Source organism: Drosophila gunungcola, assembly GCF_025200985.1.
Source record: "Drosophila gunungcola strain Sukarami chromosome 3L unlocalized genomic scaffold, Dgunungcola_SK_2 000003F, whole genome shotgun sequence".
Classification (NCBI taxonomy): Eukaryota; Metazoa; Arthropoda; class Insecta; order Diptera; family Drosophilidae; genus Drosophila; species Drosophila gunungcola.
In genome coordinates, this window is record NW_026453179.1 from 1,356,551 (window position 1) to 1,376,635 (window position 20,085).

Below are 20,085 nucleotides of genomic sequence, written 5' to 3' on the forward strand. Positions count from 1 at the left end.
ATGGGCGGCCAATAAATTTTTGATAAATTTCTTGTTAAAAACAATTACAAATGGAATTGGTTATGGAATCCTGTTTTCAACTTGTGTTTAGCCTATTACGTTGCTTTGTACTGGGTTATAAAATGTTAAAACAAGAAAAACTTTAACAGCTGTTATAACAAATGGTGCCGCCCTCTGTAGGTCAATAAATTTTATATAAAATATGTGTTATACATAAGTGAAATAATGTTTAAATGATTCCAATTTTGGTCTATTAGAATTAAATTGATAAGTGTATTTATATAATACACATAAACTTAATTTTAGTGTGAAGATGGTATCCTTTTACTGTCAAACAACTGTTACAATTAAAATATTCACTTCTACCTTGTAAGTAAACTACTAATAGTTTTGTTGGTAATTGAAATTATTAAACTAAGTCAACGAAGGGTCTTAAAAATTAATAATATATAAATCCATTCTTAGAATTTACAAACAATTTTTACATTTTTCACATGGGTGGTGTTACAAATTTTAACAAGAAACGGAGTGGAACCAGGCTAAATGTGCTAGAAATAGAGTGGAACCAGGCTAATTGAGCAAGAAATGGAGTGGAACCAGGCTAAGTGTGCAAGAACTAGAGTGAGAAGTTAACAGTGGTGAATTTTCGTGCTTGTGGTTTGTTTGTGTTTTGCAGTGAAATGTAAGCGAAACGTCGCACTAACAGCGAAATGTTAGCGAAATGTCGAACTAGCAGAAAAACAGAGTGTTAAGTGAACAGGGGCAAGAAAATATCGTAAGAGACGGTTAACATCGATAGTCTCTGTCAAACATCGATAGGACCGATATTTTGAAAACATCGATGTTTCTCCACCTCTAATCGAAAGCCACCTGATTGAGCGAAATTCACTGGCAAAACTTAAAATATAAATAAACTTTTACATAGTGCGGTTAAGATATAAAGAACATTGTTGCGATTTCGTTGGGGTCGTGGCCGCAACAACTCCGCTCCAGTGCAACAACAACGCAGCACGCGGAGATCAGCAGAAGGGCAGGCAAATTGGGAAATCCCCGGAAAATCGAACGAAATGAAGAGCAACGTTAGCCAGGGCGGTTACGCCCCACCCGGTTTTGGATCCGGATACCAGCCGAATGCTCCGCCTGCCGAGGGATTCGGCTACCCACCGACCCCCAGTGGCATCCACTCGGTTCCCTACCCCCCTCCCCAGAACCCCGGTCATCAGCAGCCGCCGCCGCCCATGAATTACGTGAGTTCCAAAAGTGTCCTCTCTTTAGCGCTTGAATAGTGGAAGAAGGGGGTGGTGGTCTATAGGGTGCTCCTTGCACACGCACCCCAACCATGACGTCATGCCAGCTCATATTTGCTTATTTTTAAACCAAAATCACATAATGGAGGAGATTCATTCGATTTGCTACACGCGATTCCGTGGAATCAGCGGATAAATATAAACAACAGCTTTTTTTTTGCCCTGGCAAACAACTACGATAACAATGTTGTTTTAAAACCAGTAATGCAGGCTGATTAAACAAGTGGAAAGTTGAATGCTCTTCGTTCATTTATTCCAATATTTCTATAATTCATTTTCAATCTATAGTATATAAATAAAGAAAGATGTATTTCAAATTGCATTTAAAGTACAAATATTACCTTAATGGATAGTAAAATGTTTTCAATCGGGAACTGATTTCATATTGATTTAAGTAAAGCAAATTTGTAAATACCCAGTGAACGCCTTTTCGGTTTTATATTATCAAGAGTTTTATAAATATCGACTTCTACAATTTAGATGCATTTTGTAACCTAAACTGCTGACTTAGCTATTTATTTTGTTTTTCTGTGCTTTGAAACTCAACTAAAATGTATTTAATTAGAACTATTACTTTCATTATTTTACCTTTTAACAATTATTTTAATGGTTTTGATTTAATAAGTTCATTTTGTTATTAAAAATGAAGCTCACCATATATGTTTTTTAATATGGTTTCAAATAGAATAGAATTTTGTTTTTTTTATTTCAAATTGGATTAATTTTGAAGTCCTAAACTGATAATTAAAGGCGGGCTCTGAATTTAAAGTTTAATTTTCAACAAAGGCTTTATTTTATGAAATATAAATTTAACTTTTGTCTTTCAGTTTTTCATCTTTTTTATTTGCTTAACTTTATTAAATGAATTATTTCGAAATTTTAAACAACGCATTAACCATATGTCTAACTGCAAGCTCGATTTATAAAACCAAATAGAGCGGCAAAATACTACTTTTATATATGAAAACCCGGTGAAGAATATATGTAATTATTATTATTCACTTATGCCGTACTTTATAGGTTTAAAAGCCTCTAGGGAGTAAACGTGCCGATAAGTAGAGCTTTAAAACTGGCCACGTCAGAGAACTGAAAATGTATTACAACGCCCACAAAAAAATTGTACATGTATGTTACTCATTTACCACTCAACACTCGATCGTTGCAGGGCTTTTCGCCGGGTCCCCAGCAAGCCGGATACGCTCCAGTTCCCCAGATGCCGCCGTACGGAGAAGCCCCGCCCTATGGAGCCGGACAACCGCCCTATGTGGGTGGCGGGGGTGGTCAACCACCCTACGTGGGTGGTGGAGGACAACCACCTTATGCCGGCGGAGGCCCACCGCCCCAGGCCTTCGGCGGATATCCCCCCGGACCAGCAGGACATCCAAACGCATTCGGAGGCTATCCGCCGGGTCAGCCCCAGCAGCCCATTGTCACGCAACCGGGAATGGGACCAGGAATGGGTCCAGGAATGGGTCCGGGAATGGGAGCAGGAATGCAACCTGGAGTGGCACCTGGCGGACCAGCAGGCAAGTAATCGAAACCTAGAATTTATGCCAAAGACTAGATTTAAGATTATAAAACCATTTTTATGAAGACCACAGCATTTAAACGCGGAAGTCGAAAATAACAAGGTAGTTTTTTTTATTTAAAAAGAAATGCTTACAATATTTGGAAAGGCATAACATTTGTTTTACAAACCATTGCCATCATTAGGTTCGCCAAGAGTATTTTCACCTATTTACTTAAATTAACAGTTCAAAATCAAATAATTTTGCATTACCTAAAAAAAAAAATAAATGACGTAAAAGATGAGTCTAGCCCATGTTTTTTAGGAGGAATGACCTACAAAATGAGTCATATTTCTCCTACACTTCATGGACTAAGCTCATTTTTAAAGGTCATTGTTTTCAACATTTTTATGTTTCCTGATAAGGTAATGTGCCTTGAACGATTCTTATAAAAACAAATCATAAATGTATTATTTTCGGCTTCCGCGGTTAAGTGTCTTTTTTCTTTGTAATCATTCATCATATTCATATCTGATGTTATCTTTATATAATCTTGCTACGTAATATTCCGCCATCGGATTATGTTAGGGTTCGGCTCCTTGAATCAAAACAAAAGCGCATCTCTGTGTGCTCGAGGTGTCATTGCCCTGCGACTGAGATAATGTCCAATCAGTTGTCTCAAGACTTCTCGGAGTGCATCCACTGAACTCATCATCGCAGATAGAGGTGCATAGCTAGTCCAGATCGGTGGAGATCAAAGGGTGCCCATCTGACGTAGAACCCGAAAGCAAAGTGGGGTGCAAACATTTACCTAGGCACTTGGGAGAGTGTTAGAGATCTCGAGGTTCTTAGACCGTCTGTTCTTATCTGTGTTTTTGTTTACACGTGCCTTGATCTGTCCGAAATGCGCTGAAAACCGTGTCAGATCTTTGGCGCTTATCGGAAAGCGGAACGTCCGCCTTAATTGGACCAATAAAATAATACAAAGCGGCATTTAAAACGCCCCACCGTCATGGATGGCGTTGATTTTTCCCCGACGACCAAGAGCTGTGCTTCAGTTAGTTCATCTCAGTGCAGCTGAGCAGGCGGTCGTGTCTCAAAGTCTAGTAAAATGTCCACCGAAAATCCCCTAAGTGGCGTTTCCACGCTGGATCTGAGTGCCAGCGAGAATCGTGGCAACCCGGAGGAGTCCCACGGCAGAGGCGTGAGGAGCGGCTCAAAGGTGCTGCGCTTCATCTGGCACTCGCTGTACAGCCAATACAACCAGCTCTGCTCGAGATCCAAGACTCTGAGGGAACTGGTCTCCCGGGAGGCCAACAAGCCGCTGCCCAAGAAACTGAGGCACTCCATGCGGCTGAACAAGTCGGCCAAGCGGAAGGGATACGAGTACTACATCAGCGACGAGGACAGGAGGTGAGGAGGTCATAGGGTCATGGGTCAAAGGGTTTAATTTAAGATATACCGTCTACAGTTTAACGACCTTTCTATGTGTCCCTTTAAAACCTTTAGATTTCTAAGTACAGTCTAGACAAAGATTATTCATAATTTTAAATTTACAAAAATTTATTAGCTTACTTCTTTTACGACATACAGCATTGAAAAAAGGCTTTAAAAAAAGTCAACGTAACAAAAATACTCATGTTAACAACACAGGAAATAATTAAAGCTGATTTATTAGAAATACAAAGCGATGTAATTTAAAATGTAGAGAAAATAACTATTAACTTAATTTAATGCAAGTAAGCTTGTCTAATCTTTCATAAAAAAAACTTTTATATGTGTCGAATGATTATTATTATAGAGCCAGTATCTAAGCACATTTTTGTTTTAATTTTTTTCGATAAGCTTTATCTACTGTAGTTAGGTGCGAAAAACGTAAGTCCAAATCCTTTTTAACTAAAAACATCCCAATTATGTAAATCAATTCAAGGTTGCCTCACGTTGTGAAATTGAAGATTTATTAAGACGTTTATCTTTAGAGCCCGTGATATAAAGTATATCTTAATCGCTTAGATTAGATTCAAGAGCAGTGGCGCAGAGGCGCAGTGGCGCACTAGCCAGCATAATAGCTTGTGGCTGGGGGGTTGTCAATGGGACATTCAGGAGGGGTCTGCTCCATTGTAAAAGCGTCCAATTAGAGGGGCCAAGCAATTGTGCCGGCGACATTGACCAATTGACACACTGGCAACTGAACGAGCTGAACAAGATGCCCTTTTGTGTGGACTAATTCAATTTACGCATTAAGATTACACGAAGATAAATAGTAGAGAACATTCCAATATGGAAGCAATTAGAGTTAGAGTTAAACCAAGATCATATTTTAATCAACCTAATTTTTAGAGTCATCATTATGTTAATTAAAATCTACATTTTATGTCGTTAAACGTATATTTAAATTAATTTCAATATTTTTGCAGGAGACTGGATGAGTATACCCACCGGAATTCCGAACTGTCCGCGCGGATTGGAGTACCTTACGACTATCGACCAGCTTTTAGTTAAGCAGAAGGTCGAGCTGCTCGAGGCCTTCACCGGTTTCGAGACCAACAACAAGTTCTCGATCAAGAACGCCCTGGGCCAGAAGGTCTATTTCGCGGCGGAGGACAACGACTGCTGTACGCGCAACTGTTGCGGTCCTGCGCGTCCCTTCGACATGCGGGTCTTCGACAACTTCCAGCAGGAGGTGATCCACATGCACCGACCGCTGGCCTGCTCCTCCTGTCTGTTCCCCTGCTGCCTGCAGAGCATCGAGGTCTCGGCACCGCCCGGCAACGTCATCGGCACCATCGAGCAGGAGTGGTCCATCTGCTCGCCCTCGTTCCGGATCCTCAATCACCTTGGCGACACGGTGATGCGCATCGAGGGACCCTTCTGCACCTTTTCGCTCTGCGGCGACGTTGAGTTCAATGTATGTTTGTGATATTATCATATATATATTGAACAATTTTATTTACAATTACTCTTGTTCAGGTTGTGTCGCTCACTGGCGAGAAGGTCGGCAAGATCTCAAAGCAGTGGTCGGGACTAGCGCGCGAGATTTTCACGGATGCGGACTTCTTCGGCATTAGTTTCCCGCTGGACTTGGACTGTGCGCATGAAGGCCGTATTGCTGGGGGCCACATTCCTCATCGTAAGTGGTTTCCTTCGATTAGATTTACATAGTAATCCAACCTTGGCCTCTGCCACACAGTTGTATAGCGTTCACTTTTATCGATTCAAGCTGTTGAGGCGTCTGCAGCGCAGATTTCGTTGGTGCTGAGGTAACATTTAAAGCCCCAGCCCATCAAATCCTCCAGCTTAGTTTGAGTAGGCTAGCCCAGCTGTGGCTCCGTGATATGTATCCGCATCTCAGACTAATTGTGTGCTTCTCTCTGCCCCACAGGATGCCATGTTCTTTGAGAAGTCTGCCAACCAGGAAACCGATAGACCCGGAATGCTCTAGGAACCAGGTGGTGGCTTGTTCTGCGACTGTTTGTGCGAGGCGGCTGGTTGTCTTTGCGAAGTCGCCGAATGCTGCACCGACGATTAAGTGTTGTACATTATCTTTGAGTTGCCGCTGCATCCAAATTTCTTCCCTGTGAACTGTCGCGAACTAGTCTTCTGTACCAAATGCTTCGTTGATTTTTGATAGACAAACTGATAATCAAACCTATTCAACTCAGGCTCCCTTCAACGGGACATCGCCAGTATATGAAACTAATGTTAAGCTATGAAGCATTTTTGCTATTTCGCCTCATCAACGAATTATATTTATCGACAAATCTGCTTCATTTATGAATTTACACCGATGCACACTGAATTAAAAACTAACTAACGAAATTCTCGTTATAAAACCATGTACTTTAAACTGTATTTTGAGTGTCTTAGGTATAGACAATATATTATATATATACCAGTGTTTACTGGTAAGCTGTCAGGAAATTTATATTTACCCTTATTGATAACACAGATTAAATCAAAATCGATGTTTTCTTTCTATTTATATGGTCAAATAAATAATGAATAATAAATTTGTCCTTAAGATATCTGTTTAAATATGGCATATTCGTGCAGAAATCGATCTTACTGGCGTTTCATGTTTCATTTTGAGCAACTGATAACTTATATTTTATTGTAAAAATATATAAAATTGTAAATGCCATATTCTATGAAAGATCAGCCGTTCGCAAATTGTATTTTTAAGTGTGGGACTACAACAAAAAACCTATTTGTGTCAAGAGTTGCACTCTTAAGGCAGACATTAGAACGGACATTAATGTTCTTAACTAAATTCTTTTGAAAATACTTTGTGCATAAATACTTTAGGTACAATTATGAATGAAGCAGTCACTTTCTCTTTCTTTAAAAATTTCTAAATTTTTTAAATGGCAGATAATACTACTATATATAGACGCAGTTTTGAAAACTTGCTGCGACTCATGTTGTGGCTTTAAATTTCGGCTTGGAGCTCTACAAAGCTATCCAAAAACTGTATTTTTGTAAACCAACATGGGCATTTCATAAAATGACTTTTATTGCCAGTTTTCTTCAGTTATATTTTCTCGGTTGAGAACTGATTTTCTTTCGATAGCAATAAGACCACCTCTAACCCATCAGCTGATTTCGTTAAATTCGATCGGAAACCGGCTTCTCGAGAGAACTGAAACGAGTTTGATCTGCTTAAAAATAAACTCAAATTAAGGCAACGCACTTGGCACAAGTTGTGGCCAAGTTCAGTTGCAAAAATGCAGGCATTGCGAGTTCTCATCGGTCTGCTTGTAGCCGGAGTGTTGGGAAAGGATCTGCAGGAGTGCGAGGACTTGGGAAAAGGCAGCCATCTCTGCCGGGAAATCGAAAGCTTTGAGCAACTGAGTCGTTACGTTGGGAAAAACTGGCGAAGTGTAAAGGTGGTGAACGAGCACACAGGCATTGAAAATGCAGAAGATGGCGAGTTGCAGGGTCTCTCCAGGCTTCTGCACTTGGATTTATCTGAATCCGGGGGCGTTACACTGGGAGAAAGAGGACTGCAGGACTTTGGGGCTCTGCAGGCACTGAATCTCACCCACTGTCAACTGGAGGAGCTGCAGTCGCAGAATTTTCCCAACAATTCTCAACTAACCAGTCTGGATGTGAGCTACAATGACATACAGATAATCACGGCCAAAGTGATGAGCGGATTGGCCAACTTGGAGTACGCCAACTTTTCCAACAACCTGATAGCCGAGATAGAACCGAATGCCTTTAAGGATCTCAAGAAACTGAGATTTCTGGATCTGACCACAAATGAGCAGGAGAACGTGACTCTGGGCGAGAATGCCAACTTGCGCTACCTGTCCATAAGTAACAACAATGTGAGAGATGTAAGTGCTCAAGATATGTATACATTATATATTTATATATAAGTATTATTTATCCCCCAGTTTCAATGGTGTCGCCTGCGGGGATTACCCAAGTTGGAGGAACTGCACCTGCACAGCAACTGGCTGGAGAACCTGGAAATGGGAGTGTTCTACGCCTTGCCAAAGCTGAGGGTCTTGAATGTTTCCAACAACAATTTGTATGAGATCAAGCGAACGCTTTTCTTGGCCCCTGGCGAAGTGGCACCATTGGAGCTGCTCGATTACAGCTCAAACAATGTCAAAGTTCTAGAGGATTCGGTATTTTGCAAGCTTGGCAATTTGAAGACCCTCAATTTGTGGCTCAATCAGATCAACAGGATCCATCCGAGGGCTTTTCTTGGACTTGCATCCCTGGAATCCCTGCAACTGCAGGGCAACAAAATCTCGATTCTGGCCGAAGAAGTGTTTGCCAATCTCACGGCCTTGGAGAAATTGGATTTAAGTAGGAATAATATCAAAAAGTTGGGTATGCAGGTTTTTGGGGCAACTATTCTGCGTAAGCTAACCTACTTGGATTTGAGTAACAACTTCATTGCGGAGCTGCATCCTCTGGCGCTTTCTTCGTTACCCTTTATCAAGGAACTGAGGATGAGGAGGAATAAGTTAGTTAGCCTGGATCTGCGTATGTTTGCACCTCTAAGACGATTGCAATGGCTGACGATCGGTGAAAATCGACTCGAGGAGCTTGAGTCCGAAATTCTGGACACCTTTGAGAACCTCACCCATTTGGAAATCAATAACAATCGACTCACCTTTCTGCCGGATCTGAAGTCGTCCGAAGGTCTTCAGAACTTGGGGCACATCAGTCTGGAGGGAAATCCTTGGCAGTGTCTGTGTCTGGACGAGATCACCTCCTGGTTGAATGGCCATCAGGTGGGTTACGCCCGACCCAGCAGCGCCTATTTCAGTGGAAAGAAGCCCCTCTGCGTGGTCACGCCCATGGAAAAGTGCCTGCGTCTCGTCGATGAGGTGAGGACTCAGGGAATCGTCGAAAGCTACGAGAAGATATAGACTTTATAGATATAAACATTTTGGATATACCCTTCTTAAGCCAGGGTTTCAGTTCTACACAAGTTTTCTTAAGAGGATCATGACACTTACTCCTTTAATATAAATATAATTAAAGTCTTTTTTGATTATAAGTTACGTTTATTAGTAAAATTTAAAAAGAAAAAAATGTTCCCTATTTTCGGCTTTCATTTAATAAATAAAATATTATTTATCTTATCCACAAAATATATTAAAATCAGTCAAAATTAAAAACAAATTTTTTAAAAAAGTCTTAAATTACTATATTTACAGTCCCTGGTAAACATTAATTTAAACTCAACTTTAAATTTCATATGTAATTAAATCTGTTTTAAAAGTGCTGAAACTAAATTAATTCATTCGAACATAACTAAGAAAAACCAGTGTCAAATCCATAATTACTCCTGATTTTGAAGCGCATTTGTCTGGCCAGCTGAGGAGTAATAAATCAATAACCACTAAATGCCGGGCTGCAGTTTCTGTTGTGGGTTCCGCTTCGCTCCGCTGACTGACTGGCCGTCCGCCGCAGGATCCTTGGAGCAGCTCCCGTAAATCACAGACAACTGGATGACCATGAGGGCAAAACTTTTAGCTAGCCAAAGTATTTGGCCAACTGCCGTAAAACAATAAAACGGAAGGCATGCGATGGGAGGGGCGGAAAACCGAAGCAGAGATTTTCAAATACTTAACACCACTTAGGCGAACAGTTGGACAATGACAATGACTGGGGATTGGGAATTGAGAACTGAGGATTAGGATTGAGGATTGAGAATTCCGAGTGGCGAAGGTGGGGATTTGATTGTTAAGCGTAATTTAGCGCAAGAATTTTTATTAAAATTTCCAATTTGTTTGCAGATAAACTTTTACACCAGCCGCAACGAATTGACTGATTGACAGATGAAATGGGGCTGGTAAATGGTGGAAGTTTGGCAGCAGTTGGGTAATGAATCATGGAGGTGGGCATGATAAGCGAGTTATGAATGGCTGAATTTACAAGCTGAGAGTGCCTGGGTTTTCCCATTACAACCGAACAAGTTTCCCCACCCATCTTGGTGCACGAATGCATAGTCAACTGTGTGAATGGGTGGCTGGGTCAGGGCAAGTCGGGCACAAGTATTCCAGGTATTCGCACAAAAGGACAATGGACCCGGGAAGTTGGCAACCAGGACAAGTGCAGTCAATGCGCAATTACGGGCATAAAGGGCGCAACATGCCATATCCTTGCTCAACAGCTGCCATAAAAGTTTTACTTCGGCCGAGGCCTTAAAGCACCTCGAACACATTCGGAGAGCACTAATTAAATTAAATTTTCGGTCTCACATTCGCCCGATGAATTAAGTGCCCTGCCAAAGGTGAAAGGTTTCCTTGGCGATTCCTGCGGTCAGAGTCCGTTCAATTAATTTGGCAAGAAACGCTGGTCGTTCGTGCTGTTGTTTGCCCAATTTGATAACCGAAATGGCCGGAGTTCCGCTCCACTCCACTACGGACATGACAGACCTGTTGCTCCTCCCCGGGGAAATTCTCGGCGAACCCTCGTCAACCTGGAATGAAGCTCCGCCGAGGTGTCAGAGACATGCCGGCCATCAATTTCCCACAGATCGCAACCCCTGTCGACTGCGTAATATTCTCTAAAATAAATTCAAATTCAAATTCAAACCCATTCCCATTCCCAATCACAAATTCAAATTTTTATGCACATCCGTTGCTAGGTGGTTTTGCCATTTCTTTTTTATTTTATAGTCGGCTAGAGTGGTCGCTGCATTCTCATTTTGTTTGGTTAATTACGTTCACGGCTAATTGCATTTCTGTGGCTTAAATGGCCACAAAATTTGTTAACAAAATATTTGCTAAAACATTTTTGCACAATTAGCCCCGGTCATTGTGTGTTGTATTGCGCCTGTCCGTGTGCACATCTATTATGCCCCGCAAAACATCGGAACTGGACGAGACTTCAAATTACAGCATGTGCATTTTTGCGGTCGATTGCACTTTCAATTATCATCTGTTTCAAGCTGCAAGTTAAGCTAAAACAACAAAAACAACCATATATTTTTTTGTTTTTAATATGAACTTTTGTCTATCCTTAACTTTGAAATATAAATAAAATTGTATATACCAGGAAAACCACATTACTTGATTTTAGGAAAAAAATCTTAGGAAACTAAAATTTGCCCTAATTACTACTATTTTTAATCGAAATATATAATATTTAGCATTTTTAGGTAATGTTCTTTTTTGTTTTTAAAAATTGTAATATACTTTGGGAAACCAACTTTTAAGGCAAAACTGAGCTTCATGTTGGTCGCACGTAGTCGTCGCTGTACTCGAGGTAGTTGCCCCGCGAAATGTCCAATGTCGTGGTTTCGTTCCAGACACAACCCGTTGTGGTGTTTCAGCTCCTCCTGCCATTTTGGCACCTCGAGCAGTCTTTTCCGGGAGCCTTGCAGTCCATTCCTTCTTATATTTTCTGCAGCTAGCTGAGTTTATGTTCTGTATTATAGGTGTTTATGTGATACAGTGGGTAAGAAAGATTGTGAAAGTATTTAAAATGACACTACTACTTTGCTTGAATAGATTGGTTCAATAGACGATGCAATTTGATTTAAGATATCTACAAGGATAGCTTCGAAAAATCTATACTAACCTTTTCGTGTATGGGAAAAACCTTTTACAAAGACTTCTTTTTGTTTTTCTGTGTAATTTAAAAGGTAGCCATCCATCCATCTAAAAAAATAAGACCTCTTACTCTATTTCAAAAAACCCCAAGACCAAGAATACATTTCTTATTACAAAGATTTCCAGATCTTTGTTTTCAGCTTTGTAATTTTTGCCTCTGGCGTTTTAATGAAAATACCTTGTCAGAGCGTCACAAAGTATGCAGATGCAACAATGTGGTATGCACAGAAGATTCAGCTCGTCAGAGGGCACACACCTCAAATTTGGCCCAAAGGGTCGCAAATTCCCCACTGCTAATGATTTTTAATAGCCAAATTGCAAGAGCAAGACCAGGTCGCAGCTGCCTTGGTCCTGGAAATGCCTCTTAAGAGCATATTTGTGGTTTGGCTCCTGGTCGACACACACACACGCACACACGCACAGGCACATACCCTCGATGCGGTCAATAAAGTATGCAAAGTGGTGGTGGCTGGTGGGTGGGTGGTTCCAGTGACCATGCTGACCTTAAAAACAAATTAGTGGCGCTTACTCAACAAGATTGAGTGGCTCGTGTATCGCTGTCATCGGCATCGTCATCGGTGTTATCCTGTTTTTCGAACAGAGACGCGATTGAAAGGGGTCTGTATAGCATTAAATAAATCCATTGTAGAGGAGTTCAGGTCGAAATTTTATCATAATTTAATAGAATATTAGTAGGATTTTTGTTGCATATTTTATGACATCTATTATGTTTAAGGAAAAGCAAATACAAGTCCCATTTCAGATTTCAGATTTCGGGGAAACATTAATAGTTATATAACAATGTTTTTGTTACCAAATAGTTTAATAATTGTAAATACATATGTTAATATTTTATAGTAATCATTTATAAAAGCTTAAGCACTTTTTTCTTTTAAATGGAATGCATTCCAGAAACTAAAATTCAAAGTGATAGTCAAAAATGATCCTTGAATAAAATGTACTTTAATTTATTATTAAAATATTGCCATTTGGCTTATATATTTGAAGCTACAACAGTTTTTGCCAAATCCGGTATCTAGTTATAAACCCCTTTATTAGATATTTTCTCCGCCACTGTCCATTGACTACGCACTCTTTTCGTGCAGCCAAAGCAAAAAAAAAAAAAAATGAAAAAAATCGGAACTTAATTAATGAAAGAGCCTGCGGCCGTTGCTCCTTGATCCTGTGAGTCCTGAATCCTGCTCCGCTGCCAGAATGCATCTATTTATAGGTCCCTGATATTAAATGATGAATATTCATGCGGTTACGGGGGCAGATGGATGACGAGGACAGGGACGGGAACGGGAACGGGAACGGGAATGAGGACTACGACCACTCTGATGACGCTGCAAATCAACAGTCGAGCATAATTTTTGTTAATAAAAGCGTGTAATAATTTGCTGCCAGCCGAAAACATGATGCTGGGGGGGAGGGGGAAAGTGCACAGCATGTGTTGCAAATGAAATTATGTAAATGTGACAGCAAAAGCGGCAACAACAGAGATGTATCTGCAACTGAATTTTGTATCTCTTTGGGCCGCCGGCATCGGTTTACCCACGAAAACAATGGAACAGAGGGGAACAGAGGGGAACAGAGGTCTGCATGCCCTGCCAAAACATGGCTTAATGTTGATTAGATGCATTAAACATGCAAAAGCCCCAACAACAGCAGCCGCTGTTCTTGTTGTTATTTCGGGGAGCACAATAAACGGAAGCATAAAATAGATATGGGCTGTGCGTATTTGCTGGTTTTGCCTGGGTGGAAATGAAATTAGTGCAACCTTTTAACTTTTGCGCGGCAATTGAATAAGTTTAATTGGTTATAAAGCTAAGCCCACATGCAGCCGGAAATTGCGGAATTGCAGCTGGCAAAGCCAATTGCCAATCGGCAATCACCAGCGCCGCATCAAAGGGGCAACTATTCGCATTTTTCCGATTTTCCCCCCTTTGGCCGCAAGCTGTTTACGATCCTGCCAACTTTAATAGTAAATAACAACAATAACAAGCGCCGCAGGAGCAGCTGCGCAAAGTTTCAGAACAATACAAAAAGGGAAAAAAAAGAAAATACAGCGAAAAGCGGCAGCAGCAGCAGCAGCAGGAGAAAAACCAGAGAAAAGAAAAGTTGGAAAACACTTTACTTTGATGACCGTCCAAGTCTTTTGCTCTCGACGTTGTCGCCATGGTTGCCATTCAAATGGCTCGCTTAATTTTACCCTCACCGCGGGGATTGTGGCAACTTTTAATGACTCCTGGACATATTGTCTGCCCAGGTTGTCATTTCATCTTCGAACGGGAAGATGTATGGCATTGCCGGGTGACGGGTTCAGTGTGCAAGGATCCACTTCCCGGGAATTCCTTGTTGTGGAATTTTAAGTGGTGCGATTTTTTTAACCTTAAAAGTTGAAAATTTGACTTCCAGGAAATAGTAAAGAAGAAATATGGAATTAACAGGAATTTGTAAGGCGGAATCTTTATCAATCCAAATATAGATCTTTATTTTCGGGTAAAATATTTTCTGTATATTGGTTGGCAAGGAGAATATTGTTAATTGTTGTTAATTCAGGAGAAACAATTTTCTTATTTGGAGAAAACTGCCTATCTTAAGTCTCCAAAAGTATGCAGTTAAAAAAAATGTTTGAAATGAAAAAATTTTACATATTTGAAAACTTTAAGACACATTTTTAAAAGATTTAAAAACTCTAATGATTTCTGTGGGACTACTTATTATAACTTTATATCGTAGCTTCAATCAAATTGGGCAATAACTTTTTAACAGCCAACCTATGTATGCCATTTCACAGTACATAAACGACACAAAAAATGTGTTTAATGATAACCCGATCTACCGATTTTGTGCAAATTTCACATAATCCATTTACTTAATAGTCCGAACAAAGCCTAAGCATTTGCTTTTATTAGGTAAGCCCGTCCTTGAGTTATACAATTACAACGAAAAAAGGCATTGATTTTTAAATTTATAGATAGATATAGATGTAAATAAGCTGTCTTCCAAATAAGATAATTGTTTTTCCCAAGAAAGTATTTTATTCCATTTACTTTAGCTGCTTGTAATATAATATTGCCCATCTCGTTAATTAGAAGGGCATTAAAGAGTCTGTGATAAGCGCAACGACTGCAGCCAGTTTACAGCCGGTGGCTAGGCCAAATCATTATTGATTTCCTGACTGGGTCCCCCAATCGCGTTCGCCAGACTTATCTGGAAAAGGGTGAGCTGCGAATGCCACTTGGGGCGCTTTGACAAAAACTTTCTTTTGTACATATTATTTATGCCCGGCTCCCGGGGGCTCAAGAGGTGGAGGGAGAGGGGCGATGAGGGGCAATGAGGGGCCAGAGGTCCCCTCAATACAAGTTGCTCCTGTCACGGTTGTTATTGCTCTTTTATTTGTATTGGCTTTGGGCCTGCTTGGTACATTTTTTAATTTATGTAGCAGCTGTTGCTCCGGCGTAAATGTCAAATGCATTGGCTTTTCCTCCTTTCATTTTTTTAAGGGGCGAGAGTCAAAGCGAGGAACTCATAATGTGTTAAGTTTTCGCCCGACGAGTGAGTGGCTCGTGCTCGAGTTGTTGGCAAACAGTTTGGCTCCTTGGCCAAAACGCCACTCCACTCCTCCCAACTTCGAGCTTCAAGTGGCACAGAAAGTTTGGCCCAAAAGAGGCCAGCAAACTAATTATTTAGTTTCGCTTCGTTCCGTTTTGCAGCGGCAAAGGCCAAACGTCAGCCAAATATCAATAAAAACTCCAATCGAGATCTATTTCAATTAACTTGTTAAAAAACTTTTTAATTAACGGCACTGCAGAGCAGCTCCCCGAAGTTCCTGTTCCTCCAGTTCGCCTGAATTTATGGCTGCGCCTAATTGGCCAACAATAAAGCGGGTGCAAAGGCACCGAGACAAAGAATAAAAATGGAAGAGCCCTGTGACATGCAAATGTTTATAAATCAAGTTGCGACTGTTGTCGGTGACAAGTGGTCGGCCGACTGGTCGGACGCTTCAAATAAATAAATAAACAAACAAGCGAACCTGCGACCTGTGTCCTGGTTAGTTCAACATTCCGAATTCCCCCTTTTATGCCTATTTGTTTGGCACAGTTCCACTTTCACTTTTACCCTCATCAAAAATAGACTGGGCTGTATTTTTTTCATCCTGACACCTTGTGATTTAAAAGCCGCAACATATGAGTCGGAATCGGGAGCGGGAACGTCTTGGTCCCGGTGATTTATACGGGCCAAGTTGATTTACCGCCACAAAGGCTATTAGAAGAATACCGTTCCTTGAGTGGACACTCGATTTGCTGCTGTCGACAATTACATTGTCTAGACCAAGGCGACTGTCAAAACTTGATGCTCCTCCAGGACTTGGAGGACTTGGGACCAAGTCAATGCCTTCAAGTCGATTATAGAAATGACAAAAGCAGCATGGCCATACAAAGCTAAGTAATTTTCGGTTTTTTAGCCGCTTGATAAATTGTGCGAGCAACTTGCTGGAGCTATTAATAAGATAAATGAGCGGCAATAAGTGGCGCTGGCACTTCGATTTCATTCCCGGCTGACTTCCCGACTTCCGCTGGAACAACGCGGCGTATGCGTAATTACCATTTCATATGCATTAAGAGGGGCTTCAATCACGCGCCAACCGTTTAAAAAGGAAATAAGGTGCACAGCGCAAAAAATGTATTAATATGTTAAAATATCATCTTGATTTGCACATTAAGGAAAAATATTTATTATATTTTTATTATAAAAATTAAAATTGTTTTCGACGATTAAAATTGTTAAAATTGGAATATTAAAGTTTTAAAGTCAACAGATTTATTATTCTTGTACCTTTACCTTTCTTTTTTGTGTTCAGATATAATTCATAGTGATCATTTCATGGCTAATTTGAATTGTTTTCAATAATTGTTTCTATGATTTTTTTAATCGTTGCGTTTTCTTTCAGTGTCCTGGAGGGAGGAGCGAAAAAGGGAGTCAGAAAGTGGGGATAAACGAATTGGAGCAGCACAGCAGTCCCGGTGTCATTAAGCGCATTTGAAAAATCATCAACAATACAAATGCGATGCGTTGACAATGTTGCCAGCTTGGACGCCAGCGGATAAAAAACGTACCAATAAATTGAAAAACGATCAATAATAATTATGATTGGGATTGGGAGATTGCGAGAGCCAGACAGACGGAGCCCGGGAATTTCTCAAAGTGAATACACCGTATAATTGCGTTTCCATGCAATTGCTCAATTCCACAAGGAGCCGCTGCCTATCGGGCACAATAGGGCGATTATCGGTAAGTGAAATGGGGCTGCAGAAATAATCATTAAAGAATGGCCTCACGCCAAATGGATGCCACACTCAAGTACTCAAAGGGCGATGGAGTGCCGCTTCGGGCTTATTTCAAAAGAATACTATTTTTCACTTACTCATTGATGTGAATTAAGTGCTTCAATGGGAAGAATTTATTTATGCTTAATCAGTTGAGGAAATAAAATAATAATAATAATGAAATCATTTATACTTGTGTCTCAAAGTATGTATATATCGGACTTCAGGATTTAAAATATATTTTATATTATTTTAAAACAAAAGTGATGTCTGTGACAGCCCACATTTATTTCAATTAAAAAATGTTATATTAAAAACCAAATAAAATCTATTCAACTGTTATTATTACTAAATAAATTTTTTTAGAAAAGTATTATTTTTTGTTTTTTGCTTTGCTTAAACAACTATGTTTTTAGTACAAATTTAAAATTTGCAACAATTTTTCTATTCAACAATTATTATCTTTACTGCACAATGCTTTTAAATCCATTCATCCATTGTGATATCACGCAGCGTTCCGACCGCAAATCCCCATCGAAGTTTCTATTGTGCTGTTCCCCAGCTTCCCCGATATATTTGTATATATACTGTATATATATCGCCACGAGCCACCGACAATGGAAGCGTTTAAAAAAACATTAGTTCAACTGGCCGGCAGCAAGTTGAACCCGAGCTTGAATTTAGCGAGAGGGGAAATTGTAACAGTCCAAGATGCCAGGGTCCAAGGTCCAAGGTTTCCCCGCCCCTGGAAGTGAAAGATATCCCAGCCGAGTGACCGCAAATTTCTCTGGCCTGCTGCCGTCCAGTTCGTCACAATGGAAATCCAATTTAATTTTACCGACTCTGCACTTTGCACAAATCGAAGTGCCCTGACCAAAATCTCATCGTTAAAGATGCGGCCGAGCTAAAACCGCAGGCTCCACCGCAAAACAGACTGCATTTGCCAGGGAAAACTGAGGATTGGAGGTGGGGGGAGTGCTCCATTTCACAGATGCCCAGACATGCATATATAGTGCGGCACATCTAATTATTGTTTACCGTGCTTAAACGCCGGGAAAATTGAATTGGAATCAACAAAAAAATGCGACGAAAATCGAATTTGCGTCCGGACGTTGAGTTTCCTTTGCGGCCAGCAGACCACGAGACGGGCAACAGAAAGGACCCGGCCAGGACTCACGGCCAGGACTCACAGGCCAACAAACAATCCTCAAAGATTTCAACTCAGCCCTGAGGCAATAAGCAGTCAGGGAAGCGTAAAGAAAAGACATGGAAAAGACACAGGTAGAAGCGATTGATGCACTGCCAAAAATCTCTATGGTGAAAGGATGGTAGAAAATATGAAAGATATACAATTAAATACATAAAAGATTTATATTCAAATGTTATGGGAAACAACCTTTAAAATGGGAAAATAAATCTTAAAATAGGCTAAACATTGTAGCCCATATTTAAATCATCTATATATGAGGCTAATATCATTAAATTCTTAAAGAGGATTTCTTAAAATAACAATAAATTACAATAGGTTTTTTAATTAATAGAATAATATACTTTATTTTCCAATTTTTGTTAAGGATAGCTCCTAATAATCCTCCTAAAACTTAGCTAAATTAATCTAGTAACTTGTTGAGTAAATGAAAGTTAAATACCCATCAACACTTAAAAACACTTTGACATTGACACTGCAAAGAAGTGATAAACGGAAACCTTCAATTATTATTGTGATATATTTAGCTTAGCCCACATTAAACTTTATTTCTCACTGTGTGGATAGAGGAGAGAGACGTGAGCAGGTCGGCTGGGGTCTGGCAAGGTTAGGCCCGGTTCACTAGACGTCAAGTCAATGTGGATTTGACATTTGATTTCAGACATTTGGCCTGGCCGAAACCTTTCACTTGCCTCGCACTCACTTCGACTGCGACTTTCTTGCCCCCGAAAACAAGTTCCAGTTTCGGTTGGGAAATGCAACTGGCCAAAGCCAGAGTCATCCAATTAGAAGAAAACACTGAAATGTACAGCTCCAAGCAGCTGTCAAGTTGGGGAAGCGAACATTTTGCATTTCGAATGCAAATTAAATTTCTCGCCTGAGATAAAAATCGGAGCCCAGGTTGTTGGGCTCTCAGATTTGTGTGTATGTTGGTTTTTTTGGTTTTTTGAGGGTCCTGAAATGTCCGGCAAATATTTACCTTATTAACAACGCCACCGACATCGAGTGGCCATGCAAACGCCAACGCCCCCACGCAATTTACCCAGATTTTTTTTTATGAATTTCCACAGAGCTTATTTCATTTCACCTTTCGCCCGAGAGTATGCCACAAAAATTGAGTCTGAGCTGGCAACTTATGCTAATGCCCCCGGCGCGCCGGTGGGTGTTAATTCAAACGACATTATTTAATGCCCAGCACACGCAACACTGAAAACAAACTGTGAGCCAAAAGCCGCAGCCCGTCGGGTGTGTGAAAAGAAAGTGCCTTTAATTAAACGTGTGTGTTAAGTGTTAAGTGTGGCTTGCATAATTCAATGAAGCCCGACGAATTTCTACAATTGCGCAATGTGCAGGCAGCTGAGTCACGTTTTCCCCACAATAGTTGTCTTCCAACTAACGACTCCACAATGCGGACATTAAATGCCCATCACTAGAGCCTCTTCAGGTAACATTTTCGATGAAACACCATTGCTGGCTGTGCAACACGGCAATAGGATAATCGTAAAACTCTCATGTACCAGTAATTTTACACGGACAGGCCAAATTTGCATATTTATTAAATTTTCTGATTGAATTTGATAAGGGATAAGGGTTGGGGGCGAAACCTTCGATGTGCTGGGCTGATTTATTGATTGGAATCGGTATCCA

General features: G+C 40.5%; 2 protein-coding genes across 2 annotated transcripts; both read left to right on the forward strand.

Annotated features, from left to right (window-relative positions):
• Positions 1–841: 841 nt before the first annotated feature.
• Positions 842–6,836, forward strand: LOC128258546 (phospholipid scramblase 2). The gene is given in 6 exon segments (XM_052990204.1): positions 842–1,247; positions 2,473–2,833; positions 5,233–5,723; positions 5,786–5,902; positions 5,904–5,945; positions 6,198–6,836. Coding segments are annotated over 6 exon segments (1,251 nt in total). The 5' UTR covers positions 842–1,067; the 3' UTR covers positions 6,258–6,836.
• Positions 6,837–7,401: 565 nt separating this feature from the next.
• LOC128258641 (insulin-like growth factor-binding protein complex acid labile subunit) lies at positions 7,402–9,335 on the forward strand. Its single transcript, XM_052990359.1, has 2 exons — positions 7,402–8,154; positions 8,215–9,335. Exons 1-2 carry the CDS (start codon positions 7,540–7,542, stop codon positions 9,202–9,204), a joined length of 1,605 nt encoding a protein of 534 aa, XP_052846319.1. The 5' UTR covers positions 7,402–7,539; the 3' UTR covers positions 9,205–9,335.
• Positions 9,336–20,085: the final 10,750 nt, after the last annotated feature.

Bases quoted from the DNA above. Each gene is read 5' to 3' on its own strand.
- LOC128258641 (XM_052990359.1), top strand. From the start codon at position 7,540: ATGCAGGCATTGCGAGTTCTCATCGGTCTGCTTGTAGCCGGAGTGTTG. The intron at 8,155-8,214 runs GTAAGTGCTCAA...TTTATCCCCCAG, and splicing joins GTAACAACAATGTGAGAGAT to TTTCAATGGTGTCGCCTGCG.